The 20,661-nt window shown below is 41.0% G+C and overlaps 2 protein-coding genes across 8 annotated transcripts in view; one reads left to right on the forward strand and one right to left on the reverse strand.

Moving 5' to 3' along the window:
- Positions 1-965: 965 nt before the first annotated feature.
- Pp2C1 (protein phosphatase 2C) lies at positions 966-10,252 on the reverse strand. Of its 2 annotated transcripts, none has more exons than XM_022066072.2 (6): positions 9,853-10,252; positions 9,589-9,723; positions 8,975-9,190; positions 8,660-8,877; positions 8,066-8,200; positions 966-7,974 (listed from the first exon to the last, which is right to left on the reverse strand). In XM_022066072.2, exons 1-6 carry the CDS (start codon positions 10,154-10,156, stop codon positions 7,018-7,020), a joined length of 1,965 nt encoding a protein of 654 aa, XP_021921764.1. In that variant the 5' UTR covers positions 10,157-10,252; the 3' UTR covers positions 966-7,017. The 2 variants fall into 2 exon arrangements, with proteins under 2 accessions (XP_021921764.1, XP_021921763.1); XM_022066071.2 differs by having other exon boundaries at positions 8,066-8,203; positions 9,853-10,251.
- A 277-nt stretch (positions 10,253-10,529) lies between these two features.
- The window catches only part of LOC110830805 (cytospin-A), a 35,821-nt gene continuing 25,689 nt past the window's right edge, over positions 10,530-20,661 (forward strand). For 2 of the 6 annotated variants that reach the window (XM_087342365.1, XM_087342370.1), the window contains exon 1: positions 10,530-10,933. The gene's annotated coding sequence lies outside the window, so the exon portion shown is untranslated. Of the gene's footprint in view, positions 10,934-14,855; positions 14,878-15,401; positions 15,524-15,557; positions 15,992-20,661 lie in introns of those variants that run through there. The other 4 variants (XM_087342368.1, XM_087342371.1, XM_087342369.1 and 1 more) reach the window with 3 other exon arrangements.

The raw sequence follows: 20,661 nt of genomic DNA on the forward strand, positions 1-20,661 counted from the left end.
TCATCCTCCATGATTTAATCACCCTAATCATTTTTGGCCGCGAGTACAAACTGGAGCTCATTATGCAGTTTTCTCTGAATTCTTTGTCTCTTAACCTCTCTTAGGTCCAAATATTGTACTCAGTTTCAGTCTGTATTCTTTCCTCAGTGCGACAGACTGGGCTTCACACCCGTACAGAATAACAGTAAATTATAGTTTTGTATATTTTTGTTTTAATGTTTTTAGGTAGGAGACAGGAAGACACAACATTCTGAACTGCACAGTAGCAAGCATTAATTTAATTTAAAACTTCTTTTAACTTATTTGTAAATGCAATTATTATTTATCATTGTTCCATAATATCTGAACCAGACATTTCTGAAGGATTTATTAGCTATTTTCATGGTATAATTTTGTGAAGCAATATTTTTGTAAAATATGAAGTAAAAAAATTGACTACAAAATGTTTCTTTTTTATTAGTTTTGACATCGGTAACTCATGAAGCACTATACTAGGTTTGTGTTATTTCATGTAGTGATAGATCACTTTATGCTTCATCTCCCAGAGGTAAAAACCAGACAGATTTATATCCATTAATATAATACCAGAATTTGAATTTTGTTCACTTCTAAAATGTATTAGCTTCACCAAATGTTTTATTTCTCTTATGGATTATTTAATGGCTATGTCAGCTCGAACTATGTGCATAGAATGACAGGATGGTTAATGAATTGGAAAAGATGCAGGAATAATCGTTCACGGCACAATTTCAGGGTACTACCCCAGACTTTGACAGATGTGACTAAGAAAAGCTATGAAACACCTGTTTGGATAACTGGTCTCTGGGCTGTGATTTCAAAATAGGGCATCCCGAATATGAAGGTTAGGTTCAATCAAGACTTGGAACTTATGTAGTTACAGGGCTGGGAACACGCAGGGAGCAGGACACGAAGATCCCACAGGCCTGAATAACAGAACATTAAAATTAAAGAAACTTCAACCAGCTGTACACTTTATTTCATAAGTAATAAATAGCAATATCAAAATGTTGTTCAATGCAAAGATGTACATAAATTATATATATATATGTATGTGACAAAGTGATCTTTTATGCATATCCCACCTCAGAAAGGAAAGAAATTTGCTTCTGTAAATAGAAGATAAAACTGAATGATGTTGCCATATGATTGTCAAGCACACAACAGTCTGGGTTCATGTAGGAACTAGTCTAACCACCTCAATGCACTGCCACCTGCTCTTGCAGTCAACATACAAACATGCAACACAGTAACATGCTTTTTTTTAAATTTGAATCTGGCATGATGACATGATCACACTCCTAGCACGTGTTGATTTTAGTATTTTTGAAATTACTTAGTATCCCAGAAAGAATAAATCTCATTCTACAATTCTATTCTAAAATTTTCCATACAACTGTTACACAGTGGTACTATCACAGCATTCACCTAGAGGGACTGAGAAAAACCATGAAAAACATATCAGGGTAGCTGGTGTCCTGGCTGACCTCTGAGTAAAAGTCAGAAGTTTGCTGCTTGCTCAGCATCACAGAAGTGATATCACTATTGACAGAAGCATCAGCAATGCTAATACTAAAGCTCACAGGATATGATCGTGAGCCAGCTTAACCCATTTCACATCACACATCTCACAAATCTATCTTAATATCATCTACTCCACCAGTCCTTCATATAATTTCCCTACTAAATGTTTCTCCACAATATTGGTTAGCTGTAACCATTATGATACATTTTGGATTCCAGATTCTTTCCCAAACACTCCTTATACAAACACTTGCAATAGATGGTCTTCCCTTAAAGTAACAGACTTTGTTTTACAACCATGCAAAGTGGTAAAATTAAAGTATGCCTTGCTTGAAAATTCTGGTTGTGTAACATGCTCCTTGACGCGCACTTCTGTCGATAATCTGTGCTGCTGTTTATTATTTATATTTAGTTCATATCCATTTCTTTGTTAGCACGTAAATGTGTTTTATGATATTCATGTCAATCTGTATACAAGTACCTCACTTCATATTCCAGATAAAAATTAAGACACGGAAATCAAACAGTCCCTCCTTTTATCGCAAAAGCATCACATAAATATCATGTTACAAATCTAAAATTCAGGGTCTGATTTCTGGTTGTCACACCAGCAATATTGAAGATGACTTGTCTCCTGTGATGTTCACAATGTAGTCTGGTAAGGGCACGATAATGGAAGCAGCAAGCACCTCTGAAAAGCTGTAAACTTCTACCAGACTACACGACACAACGTCAAAGAAGACAGTCATCTTCACATGATACATCTTGGGCATTTCAGTTAACAAGTTTCTGGAATATTTCATGTTTACTTTAAACATTACACAGTTCATCTCATTTACCGTAACTGAACCATAGGTTTCCTTAAAAACGCATTTCTTTTAACAATATTCATACACAGACAGAGAATGATCCAAAGGCTAGGAACCAGAACTTCAACTATAGAGATCACATTTAAAATATGTTCATCATTATGCTTTTAGAAATGTAGTTACCACTTTTCCATTGGTTGAAGGTATCACTGAAGTTCAGTTACCATCTATTATGGCAAGTCAAATGCAGGTACAGACACACAAAAATGTGTTGCTGGAGAAATTGGGGAATAATATAACCAAATATTTGACTTTATTCTGATAACAGCCATTACGTTTGTAAACTGTAAATGGTGGTAACACATTAAGGACTGGCTTTGTATTTTCCTGGTCAGTCATCATACTTGTTGCATTGTTAACAACCCTTGCTACTTGAGAATCATTGCACACAATATCTGCTTTGGGATTGTGGCATCTGTTATAGCCAAACAGGGATTACATCCAACTGTTCCAAAACCAGTCTTGAAGTTAATGCATTATTGCGAGAAACTAGCTAGTTTTAGGGTTACCAGATGTAAGAGGGTTCTGATCAAACTAGTTCGACATTACTTCAGCGTGTACCTTCCAAACTAGAGAATTTCAGAAAAACCTGAACCTCGGTAACCTGAGAGTAAAAAGTTTCCTTGCAGAATTAGTCTCACTTAATGGAAATAAAATAGTTTACTTAAATTTTATAATAGATTTGAGGAAATTATTTCTGAATATCATATGGGTAGGAGTTCAGATCCTTCGCAGTGCAAGACATACCTGATCCACACTCGTAAATGTCTTTTGAGGAAACTGAAGGCATGAATAGAAAGCTAAAAGAATTTGGTCAGCTCAGATTTGTGTAAAAAAGTTAGTTTTTATATACATATTGCATTGAAACATTAAGCATTACTGCACAGGAATATCAGTACTCTGTACAACCAATACTGATGAACATGATGTAGCAGTCTTCAAATTCCCTGTGTCATCCAAATTGATCTCTTGTGAAAGTCACAAATCAAAACTTTGTCACCTGTTTTCCATTCTTTCCCTCTTGGCTCACCTATCATTAATTTCTCTTCACCATAATGAAATCAATGAGAATGTGATGGACAAGGCATGTAGCACAAAGAGGCAGTTGATATTAAAATGGATCTTTCGTAAATACGGTGCAGAAAGGGACCATGACAGGCTCTACTGAATATAATGAATCTTTGGGTTCCATAAAACATTTATAATTTTTGACTAGCTGAGGGACTGTCAGTTTTTCTTTCTACAATCAAATGTTTATAAGCAATATCCAAAACACAACCTTACATTGCTTATGTTGAAACTCTAAGCCTGACCACATTGGTCATAGTCCTGTTGCTTTAAGCTATTCAATACATTTTTCCAGGCCACATGGCATGACTACAGGAGTTAATGGTACTTCTAAATAATGTATTATAAACTGAAAATTGTAGTAGGCTAGTGAACTATTGTGAATGCAAAACAAGCCTACCCTCCAGCAAAATTAGCACTTCTAAAATGCGAAGCAGTCACTAGCTCTATGTGGTGCAACAAAACAATGCATTAACTTCCAGACCTCCATGCATAAGTACCAATCATTTTTACACCCACAGTTCAGGTAGAGACAAAATCACAACTTGTGCCCTTGTTGCAGAGAATAAACAATCTGTTTTAAGTTCCAACTATCACATAAGGGCATCATGCTGCTGCCCAATGAAAAACTGCTACATGCACATCAGAGCCCCATGACTCCATAGCCTCACATTAATTTTCATCAAGTTTACAAAAATATGTCACACACTTTAAAAATACACTATTGATATGTATATTACAATAATAACACCAACCTTTGGTACAAAAGAATTCAGCAATCACAAGCGGGGCACACTCAAATGACTTTGTAAAGCGTAATAATTATTACTATCATCAGCTTAATGCACTCTGCGGTTTTCTCAATTGACACTGGCACAGCAGACCAACAAAGTTGTAGCTACAAACTCTAGCAACACAACTGATTCAGGAAATACAGCTCTCAGAATATTCCAGAACTTGGTTAATAAAATCAGCTCTACACCATAACCACACGCTACCGCAAACGTAAGCCCTTAATTACACAGAAGGTATTAAAAACTCATGATGGTACACTGACTGTAAGTTTTACTTCTGTAATGAAGTTTGTATCGTCCATCCCTCACGTTTCTTCCTTTATCACCGTCCCATTTTCCAGTATTTTCTTTTTTCATTATTCATATTACTACTTTCAAAATCTGCTTAATGACAGCAGCACTCAAACATTTTGCCATCTGGCATTTCTTACAAACTTGTGCTCCAAAATTCTTTCTGGGACCAGCAAACATTTAAATATCTCTTCTCTAAGCTCAAGCCCACATGAAGGCATCAAACCTTAATTTTACATGAATAACTCCAGTCTGTATCCAAACACGTATACTTCTGAGTATCAGTCTGTGCTAAGAAATAAACATGCCATTTTCATGTTTCCAAAATATTTTCTATTCCTAGAAGGCAAATACCAACACACAAGGCTATGAATAAATAATATTACATTCACATCACGGATATTTCATGCTATAACTAGCCAATAAAGTCATATTTGACCTTAATTATTTCAAAATGATATACATCTTTTATTTGTTTGTACACAGCATTTAAACAAATATGGTACTTCATTTTCAAAGTTTTCTGTAAGTAGTGTAGTTTTAAAAGAAGCTGTTTACAGCAGCTGACACGCCCCCCTCGGCAGCCACTGATCCATCTACTGCAGCAGTACAACCTCCTGCCAGTAAAACTGTAAAGTATTACAATTCTGAAGCTAACCAAAGATAAAGATGAACAGATAATTTACTAGAAACTGACTTGACATTTCGGAGGTGCTTACTGCCTCCAAAATCAGTATGGTGCAGGCAGTAAGCACCTTGTAATGTCAGTCAGATTCTACCAGGCTACATGTTGCAAAATCCCAGAAAACAAGTTATCTTCAAAGTTGTCACCATAAGAACCTAAAACGTCACCAAACACAAAGCTAGTTTAGAAAGAAAACATGAATATTATAGCATACATATGAATTTTAGCAATTAACTGCCTTGCTATCTCCACAGCTAGACACAGGGTACAGTACCATGGTTCTTATATATAGCACAGATTATTTTTGTATCAATCTTAATATGTGACTCAGAGTTGAATAATGTGCACAAAAGTCTCATTTTGTAGTCTGCTGGTTTACTGGCAAGTTCGAATACCTAAAGTGGCACTCCATGTTAGTGGGCACTTATGTTAAGCTAAAGCAAATCAACTTTTACCTTTACAAATGCCTAACAAAATACATCATCCTTCACTGTCAAGAAATGCAGATATGACTTTTAAAAAAATAAAAGTGTCTATACACACACGCACATGACGGCACCATGTACAAAAATCATGTAAGCAAAAGGTGTAAGTTTGTCTGTATGAAGTACTTTAACTATGCGTTACCTTTTGTTAAAATTCATTACGCCCTACCAAGGTGCCATCAATAAATGAGGGAAGGTGATGTGAAAGTACCATTAGGACAGTTATTGATTGACAATAAGTTTATTTCATAGCTGTGTTAATTTAACACAGAATTTCTTTCGTTACTATTTAACTTTCTGTTGCAATCATTAGATCATCGGCTTCATTATGAGGTTCATGTAAGTGCCCAAAAATATGTCAACTAACAACTGACTGGAGACAATATTACACTATAAAATATAAATATTTCAAAGCAATCTGCACATTGTACAGCCTAATTTGTAAAACTTGCATACAAAATGCAAAACAACACAACCATATATTAAGTCCTCTATAATGTTAAATAATCCAGAAAACTAAATTTAAAAACAGCCCTGAGACCCACAAAACTTCAAACACATTATGCAGAGATATGCCTTCAGCAAGTGAGACCAGGTTTCTAAAGCATTAACTGCTATGCAGTAAAATGTACGTCATAAAGTGCAAAAGTTAGTATCAACAAGAATGTAATGTGAACAAAATGTGATCGCTGTTTATCAGGAATCTCAATAATGACTTAGCAGAGCTCTACAAACCCAGATATGGGCACCCAGCAGACGATACAAAATTAAAATTATCAGCATTATGGGACTGACTGACTACCTCAATAATTTACATCAGAGTCAAAGTTACACTGCACTTTAGTATGAAAACCACACCCACACACACACACCTTAAAAATACTTCAGACTATGGTAACTTCATATCATACATACTACAAATCAAGGCTCAGCTCATAAAATGCACATACGACATAAAAGTTATAGATCACGTATAAAACGAACTGTAATTAAAAGAGATTTAGCTAAAGGAAATCTAAACTCAAACTGACTGTGAATTTATGATCTTCAATGCATGTATGTTCTGTCAGAACATTCAAATACAACTAAAATAGAAGGGTTAAAACAAGCGATGGGGCAAGGTACAACTGAAGGAAGACAGGGAACATGACACTACAGTGTATACACTTTCAAACAAATAACCAGCCACCTTCTATATTATTCTTATACTAATTATAACTGATCACCAACATCTCACTTCAGTTGTTCCTTTCCTACTATTCATTTTGGTGTGGAGACACGGTTCACTTTCGACTGCGAGTATTCATCCTGGATGTCACGATGCTCCCCCAGCAAGTCCGTCTATGCTGTCTGCTGGAGGAGCTTTGGTCCATATTCAGCCTCGCTGGAAGTGGGCTTGTGTGTGATGTTTTCTTCACAGATTTCACATTAGACTGTTCAATATTGATGTTACGGGACCTTAAGGTGCGAATTGGCAGCGCAGCAGCTGTATCAGAGCGTAACATGCGTGTTGTGCCCTTTGACCGTGACGTTAGGAAGGTCGGCAGCCTGTGATTCCCGCCGCCTGCTGACGGCCTTTGCAGCACCTTCTTCTCTGAGTCGGTCCTTACCTCGTGTTCCTCACGCCACTGTCCAGGCCATGCCACCCTCTCATTTTCAACGTCACTTGTGTTCGGCTCGTAGTCTGTGGGAGGGGCAGAAAGCCGCTTGTCTTCTGACCTCGTGCGACGTTTCGGACACGGTTCATAGCCAGAACCAACATCTTCGTCAGTTCCTTGATTTAACAGTTTGGCTACTGAGCTATGCCGGCGTTTTCCGCCCACACTGCATCTAGTGTTCTCACTCCCGAAGTTGAAAGCACATTGTCTAACCAAGGCAGCTGGTTTCAATGGCACATCATCCAGGTTACTTGAGGAAACCTCATTGATCTGTACTGATGCAGGGGAGTTCTGAGTCTTGGCCTCCTGGTGCAACATGCCTCCCACTTTGCAGATCTGCCCACTGCTGCTGTCTGGGCTCTCCCCTGCAAATGTGGCAACAGGATAACGAGTGAATATTGCCACTCCTCCTGTGGGATCATAGTCCTGCATATACTTAGAACAAGATGATCCACTCTGTTGTGGACTGACATCTGGTTCAGTCTTCTTACTACTGGCCTGAGAGGGAGCAGTGACAGTGTGCGGCGTCCACTGCGGATAAGGCACTTGTGGCTGATGCTGCTGCTTCTGACTCAACAAAACCTGCACATATCAGAAAGTATATGTAAGTCTCTCATAGACAAGTAATAGCATGTAAACTCAAGCTTAATTACCCTATACAATGGTCCCTTACTTGAGCACGAGGAGGACCTGGTGGGTCAAGCATGAGTGTTACCACACTGGTGTTGTCTGCTCGCAGCCGTGTTGCAGACCAACGATCAAGTGCACGATCCACCAAACTTTTAGATGGATTGATCCACACTTGCGGCTGCTGTAACACAGTTACGGTGATATAACAAGCTGCCGCCAAACCAAAGCACAGAATTTAATGGTAGATATGACACTCCACAGTGTACAACTATGCATGCTGGATCCCTAAAAAATTGTTAAAATTAGGCAAGAACTTTATAGTTACATTTATACATAACCAGTTGTTACTAAGTTAGTTATACACAGAATGTCATGACAGCCACTGGTGTCTGCTGTGGACTGCAAGGGAAGACATTTTGAAGTCTGATCTGATTCAGAATTTTTTAACCACTGATGGTTACAAACTGTGCTGTCAAATGAAATTCAAACTAACGAGGTCCAAAATTTGTCAAAAGTAAGTTAGAAACACTGAATCTTAAAGGACATATTATCTTGCAAAACAAATTAATTTAAAACAGCAGCACAGTAGCTTCACACAGGTGTACCAACTTGCTGCATTATGGCGAATGAGACGTACGTATGCTGTATTGTGCTGCTGCAGAACATGCTTCTCATTGCGCCACTCGGCTTCCTGCACGGTGGCCACCGCGGCATTTGGGCTAAGCATGTTCCACAGTCCGTCAGTACCAAAGATGAGGCAGCGATGACGACCAACTTCCACTGTAATTATGCCAACGTCTGGTTCTGGAGATACTATGAACTGATCTAGTTCTGAATTATAGCTCCACAGGTCACCTGCAAGAACATCATTATTTATTCAACCTTTCCAGAAGCCTATCACATTCAATGGTCTGATTTTAGCAATACTGGGTGACAGAATATCACATCTTACCAAGTGAACGGGCAACAGCTAGAAAAGGAATCTCATCAATGTGGGTAGACCTTCGTACAGGGCCTCTGTGACCAAGACGGGGTCGATTCCAGACAACTCTTGGTACCCCTGACTTGCTCACCACCTTCCCACCAGACTGCACAATTCTCGCTGCCTCATCTGCACTTTCTGGCTTATGGTCCCTAGTTAAAGGCTGTCCTTTCCACATGGTCTCACCTGAGTTGTGACAGAAAATATAATTACAATTTTCTAGACATCCACAGTTAGTATGAAATGAAAATAAAAATCTGAATTTCCTTCTTCATTTTTCACAATCTACAACCATGGCAAGTAATTCTGTTAAGTTGTACTTTATTTTATATTTTCAGTGACCATACTTTGGTACTATAAATAACATAGCATATGTTCCTTCACCAGGTGATAAAAATGTAAGCATTCATAATGAAATTACCAACTTTTACTGGTCCATGACATACAAAATCAAAATCTAACAAATGTATAACACACTTTGGAAACTTCTACCGTTACCAGACCTGCTAATTCAATTGTATTAATTCAACCTGTCCATACGATTGGAAATAAAAATTGTAATTTCATACATGTTTTCAACCAACCTTCATCCTGGTAACCTAAGACAATGGAAGAATCGCCAACATGACCTATATATATTTTGCCTTTCCTAATAAAAGCTACACTTGCTGTAGTCCCAGATGTACTAGGTAGACCAGATACTGTCTTCGGCCAACTCTCTGAAAATTTAAAAAGTTTGTCATACAATATTATTACCATTTCAATTTAGCTATGTCAATACGGATTTCCAAACATATCAATGTCTTACATAACCTAAACACTGCCATCTACTTCATACTGCTACTCACCTAGTTGTCCCCACATGGAAAGATGGGTTTGTAGAAATCCATCTCGTATAGCCCTTAGAATGTCTTCATCTTTATCAGACCAAAAACCCTTCTGATTTACGATGTAATCCATAAGATGCTCTTTTGCAAACGTTGCAGCTTCTCGCCCGCCATGACCGTCGAAGATTCCGAAGAAAGCATATTCGAGATCTTTTTCGTCTTCCGTCTGTTGATACGCCACAGAAAACATGTCTTCCATGTACTTTCTACCTCCTTGACTGCAGTGTCCCGTAACTCGCAGATTTACACCGATGCTTGGAGCCATTATTCACCAACAACTGGGCAAGCAATAGAGAAACTCCCTACCTCCCCATAAGACAACACATACACAAGACTGAACTTGCATATCGGACCTGGTGTATTTAAATGTGATTGGTGAACAAGTCGTGACGTCTTCATTCGCCATCATCAATACTACTATGTTAGGCAACGCTTCTATTTGGTTTCATATAAAATATATTATTACTATTGCCTTTAGTGGATATTATAAAATAATATAAAAAAGAATCATGTTTATGTATTTTTATAATTACATTTATTTTATAATATATGACTAGTTACGAATGGAAATAAGACTGTGTTTTCAGATTAAAAGTTTGTCGTTTGATTGTTTCTTCTCGGTATAAATTATCGGGAAATGGACGCCGTTGAGTGTATTCTAAATGTTATGTAGAATTATAATTTGTGAATTTGAAATTTGTTTATAATGCGAGCTATTTAAATTGTCGCCGAAAGAGTGAAATAGTGGATTTATTTAATTTAGAAGGGAAATAGTCCTAACTATATTTCATGTATTCCGAGAAATCAGCATTTTGTTTGTGACATTAATGTCACGTGCTTCTGTTGACATTTGATTTGAATTCTGTGGCCGAAGTAACCGTGTCATTACACGAATTGAGAGTACTGCTGTGTAATAATTGTAATGTGAGATTTTTAATATTTTTACAAATACAACAGATTTCTTCCGAAAAGACAGACAATGCCAATTATGGATTAAAACACCTATATAAGACCGGTATCTTGAAACTTAATCTGACGTTCGGTAAGTAGCCAATAACCAGTCCATGCTTTTTAACGACATTTTAACTGTTTTGGGTAAAATATCTAATGGTACGATAGTTATGAATTATGAAACAACGTGGAAGAAAGCGTCTTAGCACAATTTAATTTATTATTATAGCAGAATGTGTACAGTTCATTGAGTTTTATTTCAGGAATTTCTTCACATTAGTTTTTATTTTCGCATTTCATTTACACAGAATCACGTGTGTTTTGTCAACAGTTGATGTTTCTAGTAGACGAGTTGTTAGAATCAGGGTAGGTCAGATATTATAGTGACTTTCCATGGGCTTAATGAATTTAGTTTTCTTTGAATAGGAAGTCTCAGTTCTGACCTTTATGCCACTTTGTTTGATGCAGAACATTTTGTCAATAGGAAGAATTGCAAGTGCCCCAGACCTCGATACATTGATTAATTTAAAAGTATCAAGGTGTCATATGTTTCTGCACCATTTAATTGTCTTTCAGTCCTGTGAATTCATGGTACGAGAACCATTGTTTTATTTATTTAATATATATACCACTTTCAGTTTTATTTGCTACTGGATTTGATATATGGAAACAGCAGAATGAGTTCAGTATTATGTGTTCAGAATTTCGTGTTAGTAGACAAATTGCCCATATTTTGTCCTTTGGTGTGTAGAAGAATGCATTGTGTTTCGCATGAAAGTGTTGTTGTCTTTTATGGAACATCTAGGTTTATCAGATGAGCCCACCACTGTAGCAGAGAAACACAGAACAAATCTGTCACATGTTTTGTAGAAGATGACATAATTTGGTTGTGAACTAGAGAGACTGAAGATGTAACAATGCTGCAAAGATGTTCCTTCTTCATGTTCTTGCTGTGGTTTCCAAGACACTTTTTGTGTGTGAATTTAGAAAAAGCACTAATTAGTAAGGGCATGACATTAGCAGTGTACAGTGCGTATGCTTTGATTTATCCTCAAAGGGACAAAACGTGTCCTCGAATTCCTTCAATATACCGAGTCTCCAGATCAGGGATTTGCAATCTTTTCATTACTGTGGCACACATTGGCTGCATGTATCTTTGTCGAAGGCCACAACAAAGTCAAAATATCATGAATTGTAAGACGAACGATTTCTTTGACCTACAGAATATTTAGTTGTTCACTTGCAGGCAGATAGTGGTTTTATTTCTTCTTGCAAGGGGGTTAATAATAATCTCTCGATGAACCTCTAATATACGAATTCTTAGAAAAGAAGATGACATTCTCGATTTTGTGGAGGAAAGTTCATGATGTTGTATAAAATGTCTGCCTGCCTCCATGACAACGATCTAATTAGCTAATGCTCGTTAGGGAAATCACTGTTCATTATGAGGATCGTATAAGACACTATGGGAGAAATGCAGAGTTATAGAATTTTAAAGTAGGTGGTACATATAGTTACCACTGTACTTAAAAGGGTTTCAGACTGAGTGTAGCCACTGAGAATTTCTGTTTGAGAACTTTTATTCGCGGGAGGAATGTGGCGTTGTAATCACGGTTGCTCGCTGGGCGTGATGTAGCAGCGGATGGGGTTGGCTTGACCGGTCACAACGTCCGCGGCATTCACGGTTATTATGACTCGGGCGAGAGGTGCGAATGAGGCTCCTAGAGCAGGTCTAGACCTGTCCTTTGTGCCTGTTTCGTAATTTTACGACGCTTGTCGAATGGCGATTATTTCCTTAAACAGCTGTTAACCAGTTGATCTTCGTAATGGTAAAGTGTGGTGTTTTCTTTGCGGTACGGACCGATTTCTTAAACATTACTTAAGACGATCTTCTTGCTTCGAAGGATGAAGCAAGAAACGCTTACATATTTTGACAAGGAAATATTTTAGAAAGCCCTCTCTTGAATCTTCGGGACGTAGATGTGGGATAATATTAAAACGGGACCAGTCGATTATTAACAGCATTGAACCAGCTTAGGATGCATTCCACTTGCGGACCGTAATGTTAGCGGAGGTTCCAAAATCAGAGAGTTGGCAATGGAACGCACTTACATCAGCCTTCACCGGGTTTAAATGTTTTCCTACACGTGGGCGAAGTCAGGTGGTGAGGACAGCGAGGCTGGGGGCGCGTTGCCCACGCTCCGAAGCGCACGTGGGTTCGCTTCGCGACCTTGCGTTTCCATGGACCCAGCATTCCTTTCTGCGGACCACCGCCCTTTGGTATGGCCCCCAAATTGTTTGCAGCCGCAGTTGTGGTTTTATTCAGTTGCTCCCAGGATGTTGAACCCGTGTGGCATGATTTACTTCTAGTTTTCTAACCTACTAAAGCCGGAAGTTCGTAAATATAAATACTGTTTAAAAATTTTGTTTTTACCTAAAATTGAACACGTCCCATCTCCAAGATAACAATCAGCTGGTTGATGCTGATTTTAGAAAATAATCGTTGTTTGCTGTGAAAATTATGCGGAGTCGATTGCTGAAGTGGGAGATGCATGTCGCTGCCGTGGGGTTTAATTTGTATGGAATTATTGACGCCATGTGGGAGACAAAAAGGCGTGCCCTTGTGAAGAACTGACAAACAAATGAGACGAAGCGAAGTGGTGGCAGAAAGACAGATGTGCTGAATCCGGCCATTGTTTTATTCATCTCCTTGCACAGACCCACGTGTTACGTCAACCGTTATGTAGTATATGTATCGAACAAAGATCCTAGCCCTATAATAACACAGGCATATGAAGCTATCGATAATGAACGAATTCTAATAACGAAAGATAAGATTTTGCCCGGTTCTGACTACAGCGCAAGTTCTTGTGTAAACTGTAGTGGATATCTGCTCCAGACCAATGCGTTGTGTGAATAAAATTAACATAAACACGTCACAACTGTGTGCGCCTTCTTACTGAATCAGTTATTTCGATGTTTTCATTAGGCCTGATAAGGCGCACGTCGGAAATGTGCGGTAGAACGCAGAAAGGAAACGTAATTATGGCACATCCCGTCTTGTGGTTTGCAGATCGCGTGGCGTTGCCCCAATAACTACTCGTACCGCCCGCATTCAGTGACTCTGCAAAGTGTATTTATGGTTTTCGTATGGTTCTGGGAGGAAACATTCGTTTCCCTAACAGCCTGAACCAAGTATCATCATAGAGACACTTGTGTTTTATTTGTGGTACGAACTACAATTTTAAAAATTTGTGTAATTTTTCTGCTTCAAAGGATAAGCATAAATAACGACCGTCTCCTTTCACACCCCTCCCATTTCTTAACTCAGAGTAGCAGAGAATCTCTTAGTCGCTAAGCTACTCAGTAAATCCCCCCCTCCCTCTTGGAACCCGAAAGTTCATTGCCTTGTCCGCAAGAGCCCGCCACCGGTCCCCATCCTCAGCCAGCTGAATGCAGCCCACAGCCCTCAACACTCTTTCCCAAAGATCCATTTTAATATTACCCTTCCGATAGAAGTCAGAGACGCATTTCTCATCTGCCTCATTCATTCTACGTGTCCTACCCACCCCATCTGCCTTCATATGATTATCGTAACAATATCTGGTGGTGAGCAGCTACAATTTTTAAAGCTACTAATTACGTATTTTTCTCCTTCCATTCTTTGGAAGTGTGGTAGAACTGCGCGTCATCGCTGCATAGTCCGTGGTTCCTGACGACTTGTCAAACGGGACGCTGCACCTGGACCTGCCCAAACCCGTCGAGCATCACAAAGTAGCGGTCGCTTCTTTATTGTGCTCGGAGGCAGGCCGATGACAGTGTCTGCGCGGGGATCATGGTTCGTATCCCACTCGAGGCATGGGCGTGTGTTCTCCTGTGTAGGCAGAGGCCTTGCGACGGACGGGCTAATCGCTGTTCAAGGATTCCCGCCAGTTTCATAAGTGTTTCTGCGTTGGACCAGGCAGTGAGGCATAATCCGTAGACGTGGAAGGAGTTTCCGGTCTGCCATAGTTTTTGGTGCTGTCGTGAAACTTGGTAACTCACAGTAAGGGGAAAAAACAGACTGAATTTTTGAAGTCAATAATAAATAATAATAATAATTAGCACTGGCAGGACGATGAATCAGGACCTTCATAATTTTAGTCCCATTAGGGGGCCAAATGAAGGAATAGGAAGACGTGAGTGGGCTTGTAGTACGCATGGGGGGCATTAGCAAGTTCTATTGTATGAATTTAAAGTTTATTTAACGACTTTTTTCAGGAGCTCAGACGTTTCAGCGTCTAAGCACGTTCTGTCGGAAACCCTTAAAAATAAAGAGGTGTCTGATTAGCTTCAGCTGGCTCAGGTTGGGATCTAATGGCGGGTCCGTTTAAGCAGGGTAACGAACCATAAAAGTGGCGAATTTCTAGACCAACTGAAGAATGGCCCTTCTCCGTGGAGTAACCTTCTGTTGACGTACCGACGGGTCGATTAAGGCCAGATGACAGTGGCTGTCAGTGAAGTGAGTGGGAGACGCTGGCTGTTAGTGACAGTTGCGTGGAGGATGTGGCAACAGCGGTCAGTTCCCCCTGTGGTGTGACGCTCAGACGCTCACCCCAGTCAGATCTCAGTAGGGCTCCGCCAGCCGCGCGCTCCGAAAGTGTGTGTATGGTGTCTGCGAAATGTACGATCTGCACCGCGGGTAAGTGCAGTGGTGTGTTGTGAAACGAGAGTAACGCCTTGAAGCCGAGGCGCATGCAAATTACGGACCATTTAAGAAACCAGTCCGTACCGCGAAGAAAACTCCACACTTCACCATTACTGGTTAACGCTGATTAAGAAATAATCGCTGTTTGTTCTGAGAATCGCGTGGGACTCATAAATATAAAATGCAGAATTATAGACCGTTCAAGGAAGTGGTACATATAGTTACCACCAGGGTTTTAAAGGGCTAATGGAGCTACAAACGTCGAACGGAAACCCAGGACGCTTCATCCCAGATGTACGCAGCATGTCGCCGAGTCTGTGTGTTCTTTTTTCTTACTTAAGTCTCAACATCTGGCTAACATTTGTGACAGTGAACTGGTTATCTTTTCGTGCTTTATAGTCCAGAAGTCCCGCCGATTATCCTCTGTGAAGTTTTTTCGTGTTTTTTCCACGGTCCTTTCAGGTAAATGCACATGTAGTGCCGGAAATTAGACCACGACTGGTTAATTAATTTCCTTTCCAACTCATTATTCAGTGGTTTCATGTTTTGTTGGCGTTATAATCAGGACAATTAAACCGTAATTATTTGATGCCATCAATAACATCTGTGATGAAAACGTATCGGCCTTAAATAATTTAATTCATAATCTTTTAAACAACTTGGCGAGTTGATTTTGGTATATTCTTGTTGTTGTTGTTGTTGCAGTAAAACCTGCGTATGACGGAATACGAAAATGTCTAAGCGTGATTTACCAGCCGCTTATTTGTAGGCGTAATTTAATGTATCTTTAGCGCTCAATAAGAAGAGCCGATGGCAAACGTAATTTATATCGACTTGAGCCCTTGTTGCTGTGGGTTAGAAGCGTGACGTCAACATAGGAACTGAGGAAAGGCTGGGATCCGAGCTCGGGGACCCCCCGATTAAGTAGTAGGAGAGTTAACCGATAACTGCGACTTCGGTGTGTTTATTGACGTCTTCTCAACTGCTTGTGTTAATAAGGGGACAGTTATTAATGCTAATTTCAGCGTTCTGTCCCGAAGATTGCCTTGCGGACGAAGGAAAATCTCCGGTCCTGGGTTCGAGATTTATTATTGTTGTTGTTGTCGTCGGGGCATAAAGCCCACATAAGGGAGATAAGATGTGCATGCAACAGGTTAATCCGAAAATCTGAAATTAAGAAATCACTTTGGTGGATAATATTAAAATGGATCTAAAAGAAATGTGGTGTGGATTGGCTTCATCTAGCTCAAGATAGGATTCAGTGGCGGCTTGTCGCGAGCAAATAAATTAACCTTCGGGTTCCATAAAGCGGAGGCGGAGGAATATCTTGACTGGTTGAGCGACTGTTATTTTCTCAAGAAGGTTTGTGTTCCGTGGAGTCATTTCGTATTACCTTCCGATTGGTTGGCGACACTGCCAAATTCTTTTTGAGTTCCGTCGTCGTGTCTTGACATCCACTGCATGTCGATCTCCAATTAGAGCAAAAAGGTGATTGGATCGTTTGGATCTCTACGTCATTTCCCCCTGCAACTGGACGGCTGCCTCCACGATGTTTGGGGTTGAATAATCGTAGGTGGCGCTTGCCGTCGTCCCCTAGCGTCACTGGAGGACGCTCAGGAGCGTCGGTTCGACGCCTTGCAGACCCTGAGACAGTCGAAACTCGGCTGTCGGGGAAAGGGACTGGTTACGTGGCTTTAGAGCACAACGCGTCTCCATGACAACGATCAATCGATTAATGCTGTTAGGGAAATTGTCGCTTTCATTCTGAAAATCATAGGAAACACGTAAATGCAATATATAATTTATTGAATGTTAGTAGAGACCTACCTCCATGCCCCCCCACCCCGTGGTTACTCCTCGTTTGTCGTGATCGTTGGGGCGGCGAATAATCAATGTCGTCGCAGGGGGATTACGCCCCCTTCCAGGAGATGACGACCTCGTTTGCCGAGGGTGCAGGCACTCCGCCGTCCGACAGCGCGTTGACCCCGCGGGCACAGGCCATGTGCACGTCGCCTCTGTTAGGTTGCCATGGTAACACCTTTACGTGGAATCGGTTCGTGTTTTGATTAAATTTGTCATCGGAAGTCTGGACGAATTCAGTTTCATTCAGAATGAAGAGTGCTACTGTCTTCTGGGTGTTGTATAATGAACACCGACGTTTCAGAGGTGCTTACTGTCTGTGGCATCAGGATCATTCAAGTGATGCAGGAAGCAGAAACCACCACCTATGAAATTTCAACCAATTTCTACCAAACTAATGCAACATCCGAGAAGTCGGCCATCAATAATTTATTTGTTTAATTCTACTTACGACTACGATTTGAATGTTCATTGCTGTTGATGTGTGACTGGGCACATTAATCGATTAGCTCGGTGATAAAATGCTTAATAATCGAATAGGCACTCGACCCTTTCGAAGCCCACGTCGATGGCGTGCCTACGCGGTTGCCGATATCCAAACCGGTTGGTTGCAGGCGCTGGCCGAGCGGGTTCGCCTTTGCTGCTGACGACGAGGAAGTGGGTTACCCCTGGAAGCTGTAACCGGCGTTACATCAGACGCAGTGTGAACTGCGTAACCCGAATTGCAAATGTGTAAATGCTTGCGACTTGCATTCCAACAAACGGCATTCGGGATGTGCTCGGAAACCCACTGTGACTGCCTGGGTCAGTGGCTACTCGGCGCTTGCAAGGACTCTGGACGTGCCCCCGTGGTTTCTGCAATATTGTGCCGCTCTGTGTCCTGACAGTGCATTTGAGTAACACGTGAACGTGTCTGAGGTAGTGAGTTGGTAGCGACGTTGATTTGTAAACCTCAGTAAGCATTTTTACGGCGCTCAGATGGAGGAGAGTGTGATGGGCGGGACACGTAGCACGCCGAGAGAGGTGTAAAGCTAGCTCAATGAAGCAGTTCGTATGGAACCCGAAATTTTCTCGTAAGCGTTCGACCTCGGGTCAATTGCCCTCAGCCAGATGAAACGTATTTAAGCAGGATCTGTTTTTATGTTACCCTTCTGTCTGCGCCTCCTAACTGATCGAGTCCCTTCACGGTCCACCGACATTTTATATGCATTAAATGTGTGGTCGCTGGATTCAGGTGGCTCACGATTGCTGTGATCACAGTTACGAACGGTTGAGGTCTATAAATTGCGGGAAATATTTCGGCTACTGTCAGGTTCTGAAGAATCATTTTGCTGTAGTTAATTCTGGGGTTAAGGGATTTTGGCTACGTGGTTTGTCCGGTGTTAATTCACCGGACAATTTGGGAAAAATTTCGTGGACAGATTCAGCGCAGTTTGTGGAAATTTATGTGGAGTTTGGAGACAGCCCTAGGTCGTAGTCCTGTCTGTCATGTATGCAGGTGGCCGTCGGCAAAGTCATAGTTCGTACAGAGAGACCCAAGAAAGGGAGTGTTTCCAAGAAAATGTATCTTATTAAAAGTAAGGTGCAGAGGCGACTGACTTAGCTACGGGACAGCGTGACAAACGTGTTTCGTTGTTTCTTGCTTCTCATCCACTGGTGATTTTTTTTTTTTTTTTTTTGAGCCGGTGGAACGAATTTGGTATGAAGGTCACGCTAATGGAGGCCAGTGCGAAGTCACATCGCTTACTCCCTACTGTCAGTTCGTGCAAGACTGTGACATTTCACAGGGTGGAAGCTTTCGAGCTCAGCTGAGCTTGTTTTGTCTGAATTCGTAGCCTTTAAGCTGTGCCTGTACCTTGAAGGCGTGTCGGCTTACACACTGCGATGCTTGTTAAGAAATTTTCCAGAACTTCAGGTAATAGGAAGATTTTATTCACCTCTGCCCATTGTTCTGGGTTTGACCTCGGAACTTGCTAATTCATCTCATTTTTCTGGCAGGATACCTCCACGACAAAATTTGAAATAAATTGCAAAATTCTAGCACATTTTAATATTATCAAATACAGGTATCAGGGGTTCAGGCGTCGGTGAACCCGACATTACTGCAAATCTTAACAACGTGTAAATTGCAAAAAAATTTGTCGCAGCACGGTTAGGCCTATACGGATCTTAATGAAAGACGTAGTGTAGCGAAACACTTCCTATAAATGGATGAAAGTATGCCGAATGCTTATTTATCCGGCTGGCTGAATATTGTTATGTTTCTGCTGTTGTCCCTTTTCAGCCCAGTGGTAATTATATGTACCACCTGCTGTAACAGTCAGTAACTCTGCATTTTCATTTTTGTGGGTTTCGTAAGATTCTCAGAATAAACAGCGATTATTTCCTTAAACAGCGTTAACCAGTTGATCTTTGTAATGGTGAAGAGTTGTGTTTTCTTCGCGGTACGGACTGAATTCTTAAATATTATTTATACGAGCAAGGCTGCAACTGGAAGCGCCTTATTATTATTATTATTATTATTATTTTCCCGGAGGTTCTGGTAGGAGTCTTTAATGTTTCGACGATCTTCGGCTTCAAGCCTTGTCTGCGTGCGTGCTTGCGGAAGCGTTTGGTCGTATCAGCATTGACACCGGGCCAGCCCGGCGAGCGCGGCCAGTGAATGACCGCGCCGCGAAAGGTCAGCTGGGCATCGAACAGGAATTTGGCGGCCCCGCGTTTCACCTGCTGCCGGCTATTAACATTGCGATACCGCAATCGACAGCAGTGTGCTGAGAGCGTACGGGAACCGGGCCCGTCGGCCGTGGAATGTCGTGTTGGGTGGCGAACAGTAATTGATGACCTGGGTACCGGCGTCGAACTCCGCGCTGGGTTGACCTGCATTAGGTAACAGCCCCAATTAAGGAAAAAGGCAATTTCACCTTGAATGCTGTTCAAATGAAAGCTGACGTCGTGCAGGCTCCGATTACGTTTTCCTTGTTCTATTGCAAGATGTAGCTCAGTCAGTATCGTGACTGACTTCGGACTGGGCGACCGGGGTCCGATCCTCGACAGGAAAGGAGTATTTTTCCTCTAGCCTCTGCGTTCAGACCGGCTCTGGGGGGCCCACCCAGCCTCCTGTCCGGAGTTCTTAACCGCCGGTGGCAAAGCGCGGCCGGGGCGTGACTCTGACCACTCACCCCATCTAGTGCCGAGATCAGAAACTAACAGGAGCTATAACTTCACTCCACCCAAGCGCCTACGTGGCGTGTAGCGGGACAAATTTGCTTGTT

The sequence above is a fragment of the Zootermopsis nevadensis genome, unplaced genomic scaffold (assembly GCF_977971745.1).
Source record: "Zootermopsis nevadensis isolate Lab colony 2312 unplaced genomic scaffold, Znev_1.0 Znev_ptg000003l, whole genome shotgun sequence".
Taxonomy (NCBI): domain Eukaryota; kingdom Metazoa; phylum Arthropoda; class Insecta; order Blattodea; family Termopsidae; genus Zootermopsis; species Zootermopsis nevadensis.